The following is a 16,212-nucleotide window of genomic DNA, read 5'->3' as shown; positions in this document are numbered from 1 at the left end:
TCAATCAATAATCTGTAGTTTGATCCACATGTTTGCTAAGACTCTGTGTCTCTCTTCCATGTTTGCAGAATTTCATTTCTACGGTTTCATTCTACTCCCTTGTTCTTTATATATTTCCTTATTTCATCCATATTTCAGGCTTTTAAGTTATTTCCTTATATTGTCATGTCTGTCGTATGATGATACTTCTCAATCTCGTTATTCCAGCCTATATCTAGTTATCTTGGTAATTTCCACCTTTCTGATGTATAAGTTACAACAAGTACATAATCCTCCACTACATTACTACCTTAACATGTTGGTATATTCATACTCCATAACAGTTCTTTGTAATATCATTATAAAGTAGACTTCGAGTGTAGACTGTTGTAGACTTCGTTACCTCGCTGGTCATGAAAATCATAATCGATCAACTGTTAATGACTAATCTGAAGGCAAATGAAAATCCAATCAGATTGTGTATAGAAAAAGTTAACTCAAATAACTGATGAAGTATGGTTTAAGATGTGAAGGAAGTTATATTTTGTTTGAGATTTAGTTTTCTGCATGCAACATGGGTTTATCATTGCGTTAATATGATTTTTGTTTTTCCAGCACTATTCTTTCTTGTATGTTTTGAAGTTTGTGTTAGTAACAAATCTTTGTAAGAAAGTGTACATAGTGTCAGACATGAGTGACTTGAAATGACAGCTTACATGGTTGCATGCTTGCCTTTGAACAATTTAATTTTTTGCACACTTCCAAATTGAACTGCTTAGGGCATCACTTAATTGTATATATAGAGAATATGCCTGGTGTTATGTGCGTATAGAGTTTCGGCAGAAATATTCCAACAAAATTTTTTGTCCAGATAGACACCATTTTTCAAAGCTATATCTTGCACTTCCAACAAAATAAATTTGCTGTTTTAGATATTAGAAATTATTGACCTACAACTTGCTTTGAGTAGAAATGACATGATAAATTTACCTGAAAAAATAAATAAAAATGTTAAAAACTTACGTGAGTGAGTATAAAAGTTTTGCAGACGACGTTTCACGAAGCTACGCTTCGCTTCTTCAGGTCACTTATCAGTATTTAAAAATACTTCGTCAAGAACATAAGAAATCCAGGATTAGGTTAAAAGGGGTGATAGGATATGGAATTAAAAATACCTGAAGTTAAAAATAACGATGAAAATGAGAAGGAATGTAGCACATGTATGCTACTACAGACACTCCTTCAGTATGGTAGTACGGGCACTAATCTTTTAGATTTATTTCTTAGCCTACATGGCATTTTTAACTTCAGGTATTTTTAATTCCATATCCTATCACCCCTTTTAACCTAATCCTGGATTTCTTATGTTCTTGACGAAGTATTTTTAAATACTGATAAGTGACCTGAAGAAGCGAAGCGTAGCTTCGTGAAACGTCGTCTGCAAAACTTTTATACTCACTCACGTAAGTTTTTAACATTTTTATTTATTTTTTATATATTTAGTGAGTAAACGCACAGTTTTCCATAATGGTTAAATTTACCTGGAAAAGCAAAGGCATGTTACTTAAAGCTGCAAAATTTGCAAATTACAAGTAATTTTTGTAATTAATTAATGTAAGCTTTCATTTCGTGCTGGATTTTGCATGACAAGAGCTGAACTTTTTTCATTATTCTGTGTGTACATTTTTCGTGGTACTTGTTTGCTTGCTTTATTTTAATTTCTAATATTTGCTTGGCACAGAAACATATCCATTGTCACCTTTATGATATGTTCTTCAGGGGCATGTAGGCAAAAATGAAACTTTTATTGCATGAAATGTAAAATTCAGGAAAAGTTTGGAAAGTGCAAATTTGGTGTTTCACTGTGTATGTATATATGTATGAGAAGAATAACACGTGCTTCTGTTTGAGCATGAGAATAAGCTTTTGCACAGAATTTTATTTAAACCTAGTAAGGTATTAAGGCTGTTGGTATAATCAAAAATGCAAAACAATTTTGTATGATTTGAAAGAATAGAGCAAATTTCTCCTTTCCTTCATGATTCCCTCAAGAGGTTTTTAAGAAACAATTAAAATGAAGAATTTAGAAATCTTCATAATTTACCAGTTTGACACTTTATTTTGTTAATTTGCATAGATGAATATCAATGATTTGTAATGTATATAGTTATATATATTCGTATCAGAATATATCCAGATCGAGAATTTTCTCATGGTTCTTGGTTTAGAGAATTATTTGTGCTCCTGCCCTGCCTATTTCGTCAAATCATCCATTATTATTGTCGAGAAAATGAAAGAGAAGATTATTTGTATCCTCTTGAAATTACTTGCAGAATTGCAAGTGCTTGAATTCAGAATTATCAGTTTTATTGTATATGTTCCTTCACACTTACTTCTCAGTACTGGATAAGAAACATGAACATATGTCTTGGTTTAGAAATATAAATCACCATAAATGATAATAACAATCGGGAAATAAAATTCTGTGTGATGAAGAGCAAAACAATAGGCAAATTAGTGGTGCTTATTGACAGTTATTGAATGTAATATTCAGAATGAAACATGTTAGGTGCATCTTTTAACTTGATGCCAAATGCAACATTTCAGGGCGATGGTCAGACTGACTTCGTACCATGTCCAGAGAACTTCGAGGCAATAACTCGGTGTGAAAAATTTCAGGTAGTTTAGATCCAAGCTAGGTGTTTAAGTTGATAGATAATTAGTGCAGTTAATATGAGAAGGAAAATAGAAACTGTTAGTTTAAGTATGTTTAGTTGAAATTTCCCAAATATTATTAAATGTCATGAAATTACTTTTGATGTTGATGTAATTTAAGCTTTAGTCAGTTTGGTGGCTGGAATAGGGCCAAAGATCAAAATGAAACATCCATAAGTTGGATTTTTTTTTAACCAAATGCAGTTGTAATAAAAATTTAGTTTGAGATTGTATCGTAACTACATAAGTTGAAAATTGGTAGACTGCTAGAAAATTGACAAGGAAACAAATGTTTTTGTATATAAAATCCTCAAAACTTAAAATGAAAGTAATAATATATATTAGGGATGGAAATGATTTATCACTTGGTGTCAGTGGACATAAGCATATTTATGTATTGCTTTACTAGTGAAATTGCCAATAACTTTACCATTCCAATAGTTAAAATTTTGTTGTTATATTTATTGTTATAAATGCATAATTCACATACCTTGGTTTTGTAGTACAGTAACCCACTGAGTTACGTAAGTAATGCGTTCCATAAACCTTTACGTAACTAGAATTTTACGTAAGTCAAATTTGTAAATTGCTTAAGTGTGTGACAGTCAGATTTACCGTCATTATTATTATTATCATTATTATTCATGTATGTAGCGGTAAAAAGACGTGTTGATTCAAAGCGTTGAGAGTTTTAATTTGTAAGATTACATATTTGATTTTTGCCAAGCCGACGGGAGGAACGAGACATTCGCTTGTGTTAAGGGTGAGCACCTGAAGGATCACGCTATGCGTGTAAAGCTTAGGAAATTCGACCGTATTGACAAACATTTAAATAGCTCGGTTTCCAACGGTCAGATTCATATGAAACTTATACCAGCGCAGCGGCATATGTGCAAGGACAGATGTGTGGAGTTTCGTCACGATCAAGTGACAATTACGGACGCCAGATCAAATCGGTTCTAATTGATCAGTTTGTGGACAGCGATTGCAATTGAGCTATGGGCGACAGCCAGGCGGAAAGCTTAATCCGTCTGAGTAAACTTCGGACACGGTCCGTCCTAGTTTGGAGACAATAGAGCGTGGTGGAATAACCTCTGCGGAAGCGTCACTTCAACGAACGCCTAGCGTCTCTTTTCAAAATCTAAATAAAACGAAGGACATGGTTTTTCGACACACAGTCTTACCGCGATCCTTGTAGTGAGAGCAGCTCCGTGCTAACTCTCCATATACAGTTTTGCCGCGATTCTTGGAACGAGAGCACCTTGGCGCTACCTTTCGTGTACAGTGGACTTTGTTGTGTTGTGCGAACACCAGTGTGTGTGATAGGCAGTAAGTCTACACGAGTGCGCCTACCTCAACCGCTGGGGGAAGTTGAAGCGAAACCGTGTTTCCGTGACTACCTTACGCCATTTATAATTTTTGAGAAACGAGGAACACCGGAAACTATGGCGGGCTAGAAGAAGAGAGATGAGGGCGTTACGTCGATTCGCCAGATGTCAGAAGAAACTACGCCGATGATGCCTATCCGCCGCCATGGAGAGAGAGAGAACGCCGAACGCCGCCCTATTGATATGCCGACGACGCCTACCATCCGCCACGTTGACGCCCCGACGATGCCGACGACGCCTACCAGCCGCGACAGAGAGACGTAGAGAGAGATGTTGACGCCCTGACGCCCCGACGACGCCTACCAGCCGCGACAGAGAGACGTAGAGAGAGATGTTGACGCCCCGACGACGCCGACGACGCCAACAACGACCGCTCAGATGCGACGTCCGAACCGCGCCATACCACGGAGATCCACCGATCCCGAGAGGAAGAGCAGCCGGGGAACTAGGTGTTTGAACACGTTTCGCATCTCCATCGTCGCGACCAAGGAAACCTTCCGTGTGAATAATATGTGTTTTTCAATCGCCCATAACGACGCCAGGATGCACCTCGGAAGCTGAGAGTTGGTAATGTATTCATCTGTGTGATTGTCAGCACGTGACGGCCCGATTGATTTAGAGAACGCCCTTGAAATTCGTCGACATTTTGAAAACGCCCACTCAACTCGAAATTTTATATCAAACCCTCGTCGCGCTTGTCATTTGTAATCTATTCGTCTCAGGTCAATTTTTCTTATTCCTTGTGATATTTTTTATGATCTTAAATTCATTGTTGTTCGTGCTCCTTTGTATTTGTTTAAAGTGCGTACTATTAGAGTAAAGCGCCGCCCGCTTAATTGCATAATCTACTTGAGGTTTGTTCATTTTTATGTGTCAATGCTAGCTATGTCAGGCCGCATGTGTGATCATTTAGTAAAAGTATTTGCCTGGTAATGTGAATTGCTCGTCGCGGCGAAGTGTTTAAGTCCCGCCTGCCAGCGAGTATAGGTTTGCGTCACTCAACGGAGGTTATTTGTTATGTTTGAACCACGTGAGGTCTTGTAAAAGGAAAACGTCCGCCCACGTGAATGTAATTGCCGTTGAGACGCCTTTGTTTATACTGGTCAAGTAATGTATGGTCACCGCGCCGACTAGTTTCTTTTTTTTAAAAACAAAAGGTGAACTTAAGTAAGGGCTGGCTAGGATTTAAGTAGCACTGGAGCAAAAAAATCACAAATGACCTGATTAGACAAAAAGTAAGATAAAATTAATTGAGAATGCAATAATTAGGGCTTGTCGCCATAAAACCTGTACATGTCATGTATAATTTCTTGTGTCGATGACCCCATGAGGATTGAATCTGAGAGAGAATGTGAGAGTGCAAGTGTGGGGACCTGTAATGATTCCATTTTTGTTGGTTATGAATAGAATATACTTTTTATTTTCATGTTAATTTTGGGCTATATCATTTTCGTATGCATGTCGCTACCCGTGATTTTCAGGTAGGCAGCTAGCCGCTTCCCGGCTACAGGTAAAGAGGTGGTAATCTGAAACTGCATATGTCTTTGTGTTTATTCGATATGGCTTATCACTATGCACTGTCGGTCACCGGTTCCTACACACGAACTTAACCTGGACCGTAACGCTATTTCGCTTGTCCGAGGGAGATTTTGCCACCTCTATCTAGGTAGTGGTTGCATTTGTTTTCCCGGGCAAGGGAGGGCGTAACAAGTGTAACTTCGTAAGAAACTGCAATATGTGTTGTATGTATATTATTTACACAACATCATGCAGCAGTATTTATGCCCTCAGTTTCTTTTTCAAAAACCCATTTTCAGGCAATTGGTTACATATGTTCATGAGATGAATGAACTATTCATGGACCATTCAAATCAACAACATATCAGTGGAATATTGGTTATTGGTATGAGTAAATTTTGTGTTCGTACCTGACCGTTATCATATATTACATATATATTCATCCCTAATATATACATATATATATATGATGTTTTGTACATTAGTGCATGGCTTGTCTTATATTCTTCATTTTAGCATTGATAGCATGTGGGAAAAGGGAACATGCAGTTTTGGTGGAAGTTAGGATAAATGAAAATGAAAACAGCTTTTCACAATATAATAACCATAGGTTTAATTTCAGCATTACATAGAGGTATCACTAGGCAGTTTGTAGTCACATATACAAATGAATTACATAGTCAACTTGCTTGTGCATATAATATTTTTTACTTTCATATAAGGAAAGGTAAATTTATGAGACAAAGGAATTTTTCAAAATAAATTAACCCTTTTTTTTTTTTTTAGTAATTTGGATGTTTCTATTTTGGTTTGTATTGTTTCTCTACCATTGGGTTAATCACGACAGTGAGGATGAAATGATGATGATACAAGCACATGATACATCCATGCCTTGACCAGGGTTCAAACCTGGGACCTCTGGCTTTGTTGTGCTTGACACTGATCTGTCTGCCGCGGCAGATGGTAGTAAGTAATTTTGGATGTATACTCACTACTATTGAGATAAGTATAGTAATTAAAAGTTCAATTCAGCAAATTTTAATTTAATGCCAGTTTAACTGTGTGCACAAAACACTCAAACAATGTAAAACTTTGTGTTAAAATGCGTACCTTCTTCACTCTGTCTATATTGAATATGCTTGTACATTGGATTGTTTTACTGTATTTGTAAAATTTTGTGATTTCATGATGCAATGTGATGGGTTTTTGTTTTTGTGCTCTCTTTACACGAAACTAGTATATTAGTTAACAGTTATTCTACCTCTACTGTAGTGTGTGCAGGGTGGTATTCAAAGAAGGAATCCCTCCCCCCTCTGGTAAATTTTTAACCTTTGGGTGCAGGGGGTGGATGATGATGATGATGATGATGTGTGTTTATATGCAAGGGATGTCCAATAAGTAGCGAGCCTAACCTAGAAGGGAACAGGATGGGACCACAATAGCACATATTTTTCTACGTAGTCTCCCTGCAGGTCCACACACTTTCACCAACGCTTGAGCAGTGCTTTTATCCCGGTCTCGTATAAGCTTACCTCAAGGCTTGCAAAATAGCCCGACCCTGTGGCCGAGTGGTTAGCACATCGTGCTGCGACGCCAATGGTCCCGGGTTTGAATCCCGGTCGGGCTTGGTTGTTTGTGAATGTCCATTCATCAATTTCATCATTTCATCACTCATCCCCATCTTCGCAAATTAGCCAAGAGGCACAAAATAAAATAAACTAAATCAATCAATCAATCAAGGCTTGCAAAATAGTCACCCACAGCACTGATGACGTCATCATCACACTGATAATGCACACTGCCCAAAGCTTTTTTCAGGTTAGGGAAGAGATGAAAGTCTGATGGAGCAAGATCGGGTGAATAAGGGGGATGTTCCAACAATTCGAAACTACAATCATGGATGGTTGCCATCGCAACAAGCGATGTGTGAATACTTGCATTGTCGTGATGCAGAATCACCCCTTTAGAGAGCTTTCCCTGCCGCTTAGTCTTCAAAACACCACGTAATTGCCTCACCAGGGATGCATGGTGTTTCCCTTTCGGATATGATCAACCAAAAAGAAAGCACCCTTCGATTCCCAGAAGACTGTCGTCATCACTTTCCCAGAAGAGGGATCAGACTTTGCCTTCTTTGGGATGGGGGAGCCGGGGTGTTTCCACTGTTTTTATGCCTGTTTTGGCTCCGATATATAGTGATGAGCCCAAGTTTCATCAAAAGTCACAAGTTGTTCAACAAATCCGTCAGGATCGGCCTGGAACAGATCAAGATTTCGTTCTGAGATCATGCGTCTTGTCAACTTTTGTTCACAGAAGTTTTGGAACCCAACATGCAGAAACCTTCTTCATCCCAACTAGTCATGCACAGTGCACTCCACTGTTGATTTTGACATCTTCAGTTCCTCTGCAATATATCGCACAGTCACGCGTCTGTCTGCAAGAATAATCTTGTGCACTTTCTTTGCATTTTCTTGTGTCACCATCTCCACTGACCTGCTTGGGCAAGGGTCATCTTCCCACGCTCAAATTCGGCTACCCATCTCTTCACTGTGGCAGAGGATGGAGCATCCTCTCCTAATGTTTTCACCATATCCTCATGGATTTCCTTGGGACTCAACCTGTTTTTCAACAGATACTTGATCACTGCTCGTATCTCTTCTCTCTTCATTTTTGTGACGTTACGCACTTAGTACACTTCTAGCTCCTGCACAGAAGAATAGGATGGTTAGAACTGGACACCGCTTTGCATATACGCTTACAAAGAATTGCTATTTCAAATCCCCAAATTATTTTCAGATTGAAGTATGGGAACCCTATCAGGCTCACTACTTATGGGACACCCCTCGTAATTTATATATTATCCTGATGCTTTGCAACAAGTTACTGGAATTTATCCTCCTCTGGAAATACAGTAGAAACCTCAATTTTACATTTTTCAAGAGCAAGATGAAAAAACATAAAATGCAGAAAAGAGTAAAATGAAGGAAAATTTTGTAACATTTAACATAAGATTTGGATATATAATCTGGGAAAATGTAAAATCGGGGTTCCACTGTATTTCAAATACCACACTGAGGGAGTGTATAGTAAGGTTGCCATTTACTGGTTATACAATTTATGGATACAGTGTTTTGAGGATGAGGAGGACCGTTCCACGAGGGAAGATACCATGCAGTTTATTTTCGGGTTTTGCTGATACCAGTCACTGAAGCAGTTTAAAATTACTCAGAATATAAGTACAGTATTACATTTCAACTGTATCATATCAGAATTTGGCTTTAAAATTTACGAGATATTAACATGCATAGTATTTAGAAGATTAAAGTAGGTGTTTGAGAATCCACTATTGTCACAGAATATTGTCCTAGAATTGTTGCTTTTTTTTCATTCACAATTCCCAGGAAGTTTCATGTTCCCTACATGATATGGGCTCTGGAGATATATAATCTACTACTGTTGGTTAAATTCGAAGTCATATTTTCCAATGCATCAGCCCTGAAACTAATCATAGAGTCTAACCCCTTCCCCCCCCCCTTTTCTCTCCTGTCTCTCTTTTTGAGACTTTATTTTCCTTGAGGAAATAAGGCAATATAATTAATTTGTTCCATTCTCCTATCCATAATTGCATTCAAAATGTTTTTCACTGTTTGAACCTACGTATCTCCTTAAACAATTTCTGGATGCCATGTGGTACCCTAACATATTTCAGTTCAGCATTATAGCTTCATAAACATTCTGTACTATTTTTAAAAGATGATTTTTTGTTGCATGCCTTAGTAAATACAATTAAATATTTGCTCAAATAATAATAGTACTATACAGTAGAAACTTGATTGTACATTTCTCACCATATTCAGGAGCTTGTAGCAAAAGAATAATGTGAGAAAATATAAAATTTTGGTCATGAAAGTTAAGTGAATAATGCTGAAAAATGTAAAACCAGGCTTCTACTGTACATAAAGAATGAGATTTGGTATTGTTAGTTGTCAATATTGTAATATTTGGTGCAGGTGTCAACTGGGAAGGTAACTCTGACACGAGGAAGTGATCTTTCTGATGTAAATCGCCATAGACATTTGACAGATGATAGCAGTTTAGGAAGTTTCAAATATGAAGTAAGTTTCTGAAGATGGTTTTGGTAGCATGAAGTCTGTGCATGAGTATTAGTCCATATGAAGGATTTTTAGTTTTGGGGTATTTACGTACTTCGAAACATTCTTCTAAATGCAAACCTGTAATGCTTTACATAAAAACCTACTAGTGTTCTTCAGATTGAACTTCCCTTTTTTGTTTTGTTTGTTTTATTTTATTTTATTTTAGATCCTTCTGTATACATTGATATTTCTGTGAAAGTAAAGAAAATTGTAGAAGTTCTCCCGTGTGTAATTGATATGATAATAGGCTGCATGTATAGAATACAAACGTAAGGTGAAGGTGTACGTAGAATTTTCATCTTCTGTTTGTGTATCTTTCAAATCTTATTTTGAAGTATTATAAGATCTTCATGTATTTTTTTATGTTACATGTTGTAGTCAAGAGGAACTTCTAAAACTAAAATGAGTAATTTGTTACGGCACTACTTATGTATATAATAAGCTATGTCTGTGTCAATGTAGCAGCATTTAAAATAATTCTAAGTTCCACATTACACATTAATTTTTAAAAATTGTCAAACCTTGTAAGTTTTTCTATATTGTATGTGCTTTCTTCATGAGGTCATCAGTTTATTTGTGAGTACATTGGATCCTTGGATTTCACATTTTTCAGCAGACAAAGATGGAGAGAAAAAAAAAAGGTTAATGTAAAATCTGGGAATCTTTTATATCAGGAACATGAATATTACATACATAATGCAGGAAAATATAAATTTGGAAATGTAAAATTGGGACTCCACTGTAATATGTTTTTAGGGATAATTTTTATAAATGTGGATCTATATTTTATTATAAATTTTTGTACCAGTCGTTTGATTAAAAGTGATCCATTTATTGTCACACTTTTCATGTTATCTTAATTTATTTGCTTCTTCCTCACATTTTTCTTAGGAGGAGCAATATATGGCAAGGTAAAATAAATATTTTTCCCCAAATATTTGAAATTGGGCTTATGCAATACATGCCTTTTTGTTAACTTTATTTTGCAAGTAAAAAGAAAGGTTTTTCTTTGGTACAACTTTTCCATATATTCTCAACAGTTTGACACTACAAATTAGAATCATTTAACTGTTAGCAGTATATTGAAAAGAGTGAACAGTAAATACTGAAATGTTGCAAATTTAGAAAAGTTATACCACCGAAGGAACATATTTTTTTTTTAATGCAATTCAAAGTTTGCAAAATAAACACTGTTGTAATTGCACAATTTTAAAGATTTTTAATACACACCAAAATTCCTTGTTCTGGTATTTTACATAATTAGTAGAGCCTGGATCTTAAGGTGCCAAAAAAACAAACAAAATAGGAGCAAAAAAAAATAAAAGAAAACCTTAAGTACATTCATGTGTATCATATAATTTTTTATTTTAAACATTACAAAGAAAGTATTGTATGAAATGAAGATGTGTATTTTGATTACATATACACTCACCAGCAGAGAATCGTTGAGTCTTTTTCCTTCGCTCATTCCTGGCACTGGTTTCTGAATTCAAAAGGAGTGAGTTATACTGAACTATGTTGAACCTTTCTATGCTGGTGAAGGCAAAGCTTAATCGTTTATCGGCCAGGAAGTGTTTGTATGCCGAGAATGACCTTTCCACATCAACAGACACTAAAGGAACAAACTTCAGAAAAAGCCTGTCCTCTAATGATAATTCGTCCAGAACGTCACATACAATCGTACATTTTTACTTTAATTCGCTCACTGCAACCATCTTTTAAGGGCAGAATAGGTGCAAAATTCATGTTTAGGTGCAGAGGAGTGTTTCAGGTGCAAATTAGGGGGGGATAATGTACCACGGAATGGATCTATATGGCGATATATAAGATGCGAGACTCCATATATAGAAGCACCCAACATTATTTTTTGTAGGTGTCGCACCTAAAGGTCCGGGCTCTAATAATTAGTATTGTGTACAATGTACTCAAATGCTACTGTAAACGTTCCTGATCAGACATTAAACACCAGAACATTATAATCAATAGGATATACAATATTAAATTAGTTTCCAAAACATCGGTGTTCAATAATTTTGTATTTCAGTGTAGATTGTGCTATTTGCTTAGCCAGCTTTAACTTAAAGCATTTGATCTTGCAGGATATTGAAAGCACAGAACATGATGGAGATGTTGAGGATTATTCTGAAGGTGAAGGAGAATCAACAGAACCAGAACATCCAGAACGACTGATGTATTATCCCCCTGCTGAGGACCCTGTGAGGTATGAATATGTATTTTGAAACAAGTGTGTGTGTGCTCGTAGATCTGTAATTTGGAAACTAAAATTTGCATCTGTCCACATTCTAGGCAAGATTAATCCATTCTTGATCATCTTTGACTACTTTCTACAGGTCTCTCTTTTGTAAACTCTTTCTTGTGTATACTACATGTCCTGTAATTATTGATAATTCTAATAACATTATAGAAAAATGCAAATTATGTAGGAAACGTAGCACCTTGTGTTAGAAAATACATAATTGTTCATTACTTAATTTGTAAACACAACATTGATTACATCAAAATTTATGTGAAAATGCAGGCCCGACCAGGACATGAACCAGGGTCTGTGGGTACCATACCTTTGCTCTGCCAACTGAGCTACTGTTTGGAAAATAAATGGTGAAACATAATTCAGTTACAGTTCAGTATTATACCTAGATTATTACAAGTGTAAGGCCTGTGATCAACTTGAAAGCTAGTTTAAAGTGGCAGGGGAAAGAATGTTAGTATTATTAAATGTAAGACTAAAAGCTTGTACATCTGTCAAGATAAAAATGGGGCAAAGTTAATCAGTATAACAGTTTCAGTACAGTAGGAATTCAATGTTTTGTGTAGAAATTATTTCATTTGAGAAGTATGTGATAGATGTGTTGGAGTCAAAGCAGTTGTATATTTTGCAAGGGACATACTTTGTGGTGCTTTTTTACATTTTACGCACGTTTCTTTCAGTACGTATTATGTGTATTGGATGGGGTTAGATGACAGAACAGCCATAAGCTTAACCTGATCTTTTGAGGAAGGTAAATTAAATCAAAATATGGTGGAACTTTCATTTGTACTTTTCAGGGTAATCAGTTTATAATGTTGAGAAGATAAAAATCCTGGTAAGTTTGTTTGCTTGGTTGGAATAAAATTTTTAATGTGGGAAAATGTAAAAATCATTTTAATAATGGAAAAAAGAAAAGTAGTGTGACAATGCATAATTAGAACTGACCTTCGTCTGTTTTTCTCACATGCACAGTGATTATACTGTAAATGCAATGGATGTTGAAGAGCTGAGGCGCTCTCAAAGAAGGCACAAGAAGCCACGCCCTGAGAGACTGACTGACTTGCCAGTTATCAATGTGTCTGTATCTGGAAGCCAGGATAGTGATGACGACGATGAGGATGCTTCCACGCCCAGTGCAGATACAGCTGAGCGGAACCTCATGTCCATGCTTTCTGTAAGGTAGGCTGAGTTGTTACTTTTACCATAATTCTGCCTCTTTTTTTTCTTTTGTAAAAAGTAATGGGATCATTCTCAAGTGGTGAATGGTCTGTTTTATATTGAGGTATATTTATCAATCAAATTGCCACTCTATATTTTTTTCATTGTAAAGTACTAATTGAGTGTTGTGTTCAATAATTTTATTATTTCTGTGAATATAAAAAGTTTGATTCATGTATAGACCTGATATTAACTTATACCCTTATTTTATTTGTTGAAGCATGTGCCTCCCCAATGGCGCAGTAGTAGCGTTGTCGCCTTGTAATCAAGGGGTCCCAGGTTCGATTCCCGGTGGAGGCACATAGTGGTTCGGATCCCACTTTAACCTTTTCAGTCCCAAGGCCATTTTCACAAGTAAGCCTCTCTGTCCCGAGCCGATTTTGAGCAAAATGCAGAGTTTCAATTAAATGAGTGTAGATCGGAGACTAATTGCCCTAGAGAGATGAGTGATATACCGTTGTACGCGGAATGAACCAGAGATTCAAACTATATGAAATTTATGCAAATTCGGCGTATATCTGGCGGGGGAGGGGGCTAACTCTCAAAATTCCAAAATTTCGGGGAAAAAATTTGGTTCCCCCACCCTCCCCCCAAGAAAAAATACATGACAGTGTCGACATGCACATGGAAATGATCGCTGACATGTAAGGAACACAAAAGTATTTACATTATTATCATATGGCCAATGTAACTTGAGTTGTACCCCCAAAATGAATGGTCGGCACGCCACTGATTCAAGCTTCAAAATGCAGCGGTACCTTAAATTAACTGTAGCTCAGAGACTATTTGCCCTGGAGATATGAACAATATACCGTTGTATGCAGAATGAATCACAGATTCAGACGATATATAATTTGTGCACATTCAGCGTATATATGGAGGGAAAATGGGGGAAATCCCCTGAAAATACTTTTTTAAAAAAATGTTGTTTCGCCCCCACCCCACCCCCACCCAGCCCCCGAAAAAAAGGATATGAAAAGTTCAAAATGCACATAGAAGTTATCGCTGGGATGTAAGAAACAGAAAAATATTTGCATCATTGTCATATGACCAATGTAACTTGAGTTGTACCCCCAAAAGGAATGGTCGGCACGCCACTGATTCAAGCTTCAAAATGCAGAGTTACATTGAAATGACTATAGCTCAGAAACTAAATGCCCTAGAGATATGAAAGATATACCGTTGTACGCAGAATGAATCACAGATTCAGACGATATATAATTTATGCACATTCGGCGTACATATGGAGATGGAAAGGGAGGAAATCCCCTCAAAAATACTTTTCTTAAAAAAAAAATGGTGTCCCCCCCCCGAAAAAATGTCAAAATGCAAAATTTATGCAAATTTGGCATATATATGGAGGGGGAAGGGAGAAAAACCCCAAAAATTATTTTAAAAAATTGTCACTTCACCCAAAAAATGTCCTCGCACTTGGACACAAAACGACACCTATGCACAACATTCACGGACGAAAAGCTAGAATGCGGTGAAAAATGAGCGACGATTCTTACAGCTGCTTGAAATTCTATTTTTAGACAATGCAGGGTAACCCCTGTCGCAACTTGTGGACACTTGTGCTAAAAAAAACAAAGGTTTCCGTCAGCACGCTTCGAAGTTCCATTCTTACAATGCAGATTCAACAACCAGTCTTCCCCCCCCCCCACCACCCCCTGCTTGCGCCCTCACGGAAAACTTTCATTTTGACATCGGATACTGATAAACAAGCTTCCTTCGAATGCAGTTCACAGGCGGGAGTGAAAAGCATTGCTTTAGAACAAGAAAGCCGGTCTTCCTTTGTCGGCAAAAATTTTCCCTTGAAAAGAGACTCAAAAGGGAAGTCCCTTTTCCCACCTTTTCCCCTCCATTTTCATGAAGGCAAAAAAAAATTAAAAAAAAAAAAAAATTCTGTTAAATACATGTGTTAGGAACAATATAAAAAAATCGAAATTCTAGTAAAAACTACGACCTTGACACAGCATCTCGATCGAGACGCGTGGGACAGTGAGGCTTACTTTTGGGTATCTCGATCAAGATGCTTGGGACTGAGAAGGTTAAACACTTTAATTTATTATGAGAAATTTGTAAACATATAAAATACTTGGGTACACATCTATACTTTTGGTGGGTGTGCATTTTTTACTGTTGAATACAATGTCTGAAATGTTAATGTTTTATGTACTGTTGGATTAATAATTACTGTATTGTTATTGTTATGTCCCCCTTTTTATATTAGTGCAAGTTTGTAAAATGTAATTGCCTTTGTACAGATCAATTCGGTTTTTTAAGAAAGTTACATGCATGTAGAATTTCAGGGAAACTAGTTAATCTGTTTTTGTTGTTGCAGTACTGAAAGTTTGGACAGGGTTGGACAAAGGGAGATGTACCTGAAGAACAATTTTGAATCCCTAAGCGGTGCAGAGAATGAAGATGCAGGGAAAACAGGAACCAGTATTTCATCTCAGTTTCTCACACGCTCCCATGATTCGCCAATTACTATGAGGAATGTAGCAGTGATCAATGCAGCTCGGCAGACTCGCCAGGACACTGAAGTCACTCGCAAGAGAGAGGAACTCCAAAGGAGGATAGAGGAGACTCGTAGGAAACTCCAGAGTGTAAGTGTTCCTGTAGCATAATCATAGTGCATGGACCACATGTGTATGGTATAACAAGGATAATCACATTCTGGTGTAAAAAAATTAAATTTCTCTGGATGCTATGAATAAAATTGCTCCCCTTCCTCCTGTTAATACCAATAAATATTGCATCACAAGTTTACCAGTTAATAAGAGATTTCTGCCTTGTGCCTAGCGTTAATTAAATAAACACTTACAAAAAGTAATAAAATTTTAGCATATTCATTGGTTTCTGTTACTATAATTCAGCTGTATCAATCGCAAGATAATTTGAGAAATATATTCTGTCACATGGTGTAAGTTTAGTTCACAGGTTGTATGTTGAATCACATGCTACATCT

The 16,212-nt window shown here is 36.8% G+C and overlaps 1 protein-coding gene across 5 annotated transcripts in view; it reads left to right on the top strand.

Annotated features, from left to right (window-relative positions):
* Positions 1-16,212, top strand: part of Wdr62 (WD repeat domain 62) — a 255,818-nt gene that overhangs the window by 222,765 nt on the left and 16,841 nt on the right. For 3 of the 5 annotated variants that reach the window (XM_083120946.1, XM_083120943.1, XM_083120944.1), the window contains 5 exons: positions 2,587-2,658; positions 9,608-9,712; positions 11,851-11,972; positions 12,993-13,199; positions 15,583-15,850. In XM_083120946.1, the coding sequence (XP_082977072.1) occupies positions 2,587-2,658; positions 9,608-9,712; positions 11,851-11,972; positions 12,993-13,199; positions 15,583-15,850 (774 nt within the window). The remainder of the gene's footprint in view (positions 1-2,586; positions 2,659-9,607; positions 9,713-11,850; positions 11,973-12,992; positions 13,200-15,582; positions 15,851-16,212) is intronic. The other 2 variants (XM_083120945.1, XM_083120947.1) reach the window with 2 other exon arrangements.

This window comes from Lepisma saccharinum, chromosome 4 (assembly GCF_977018435.1).
Source record: "Lepisma saccharinum chromosome 4, izLepSacc3.1, whole genome shotgun sequence".
NCBI lineage: Eukaryota > Metazoa > Arthropoda > Insecta > Zygentoma > Lepismatidae > Lepisma > Lepisma saccharinum.
Note: the sequence above shows the minus strand (reverse complement) of the source record. Positions and strands in the feature narration are given on the sequence as shown.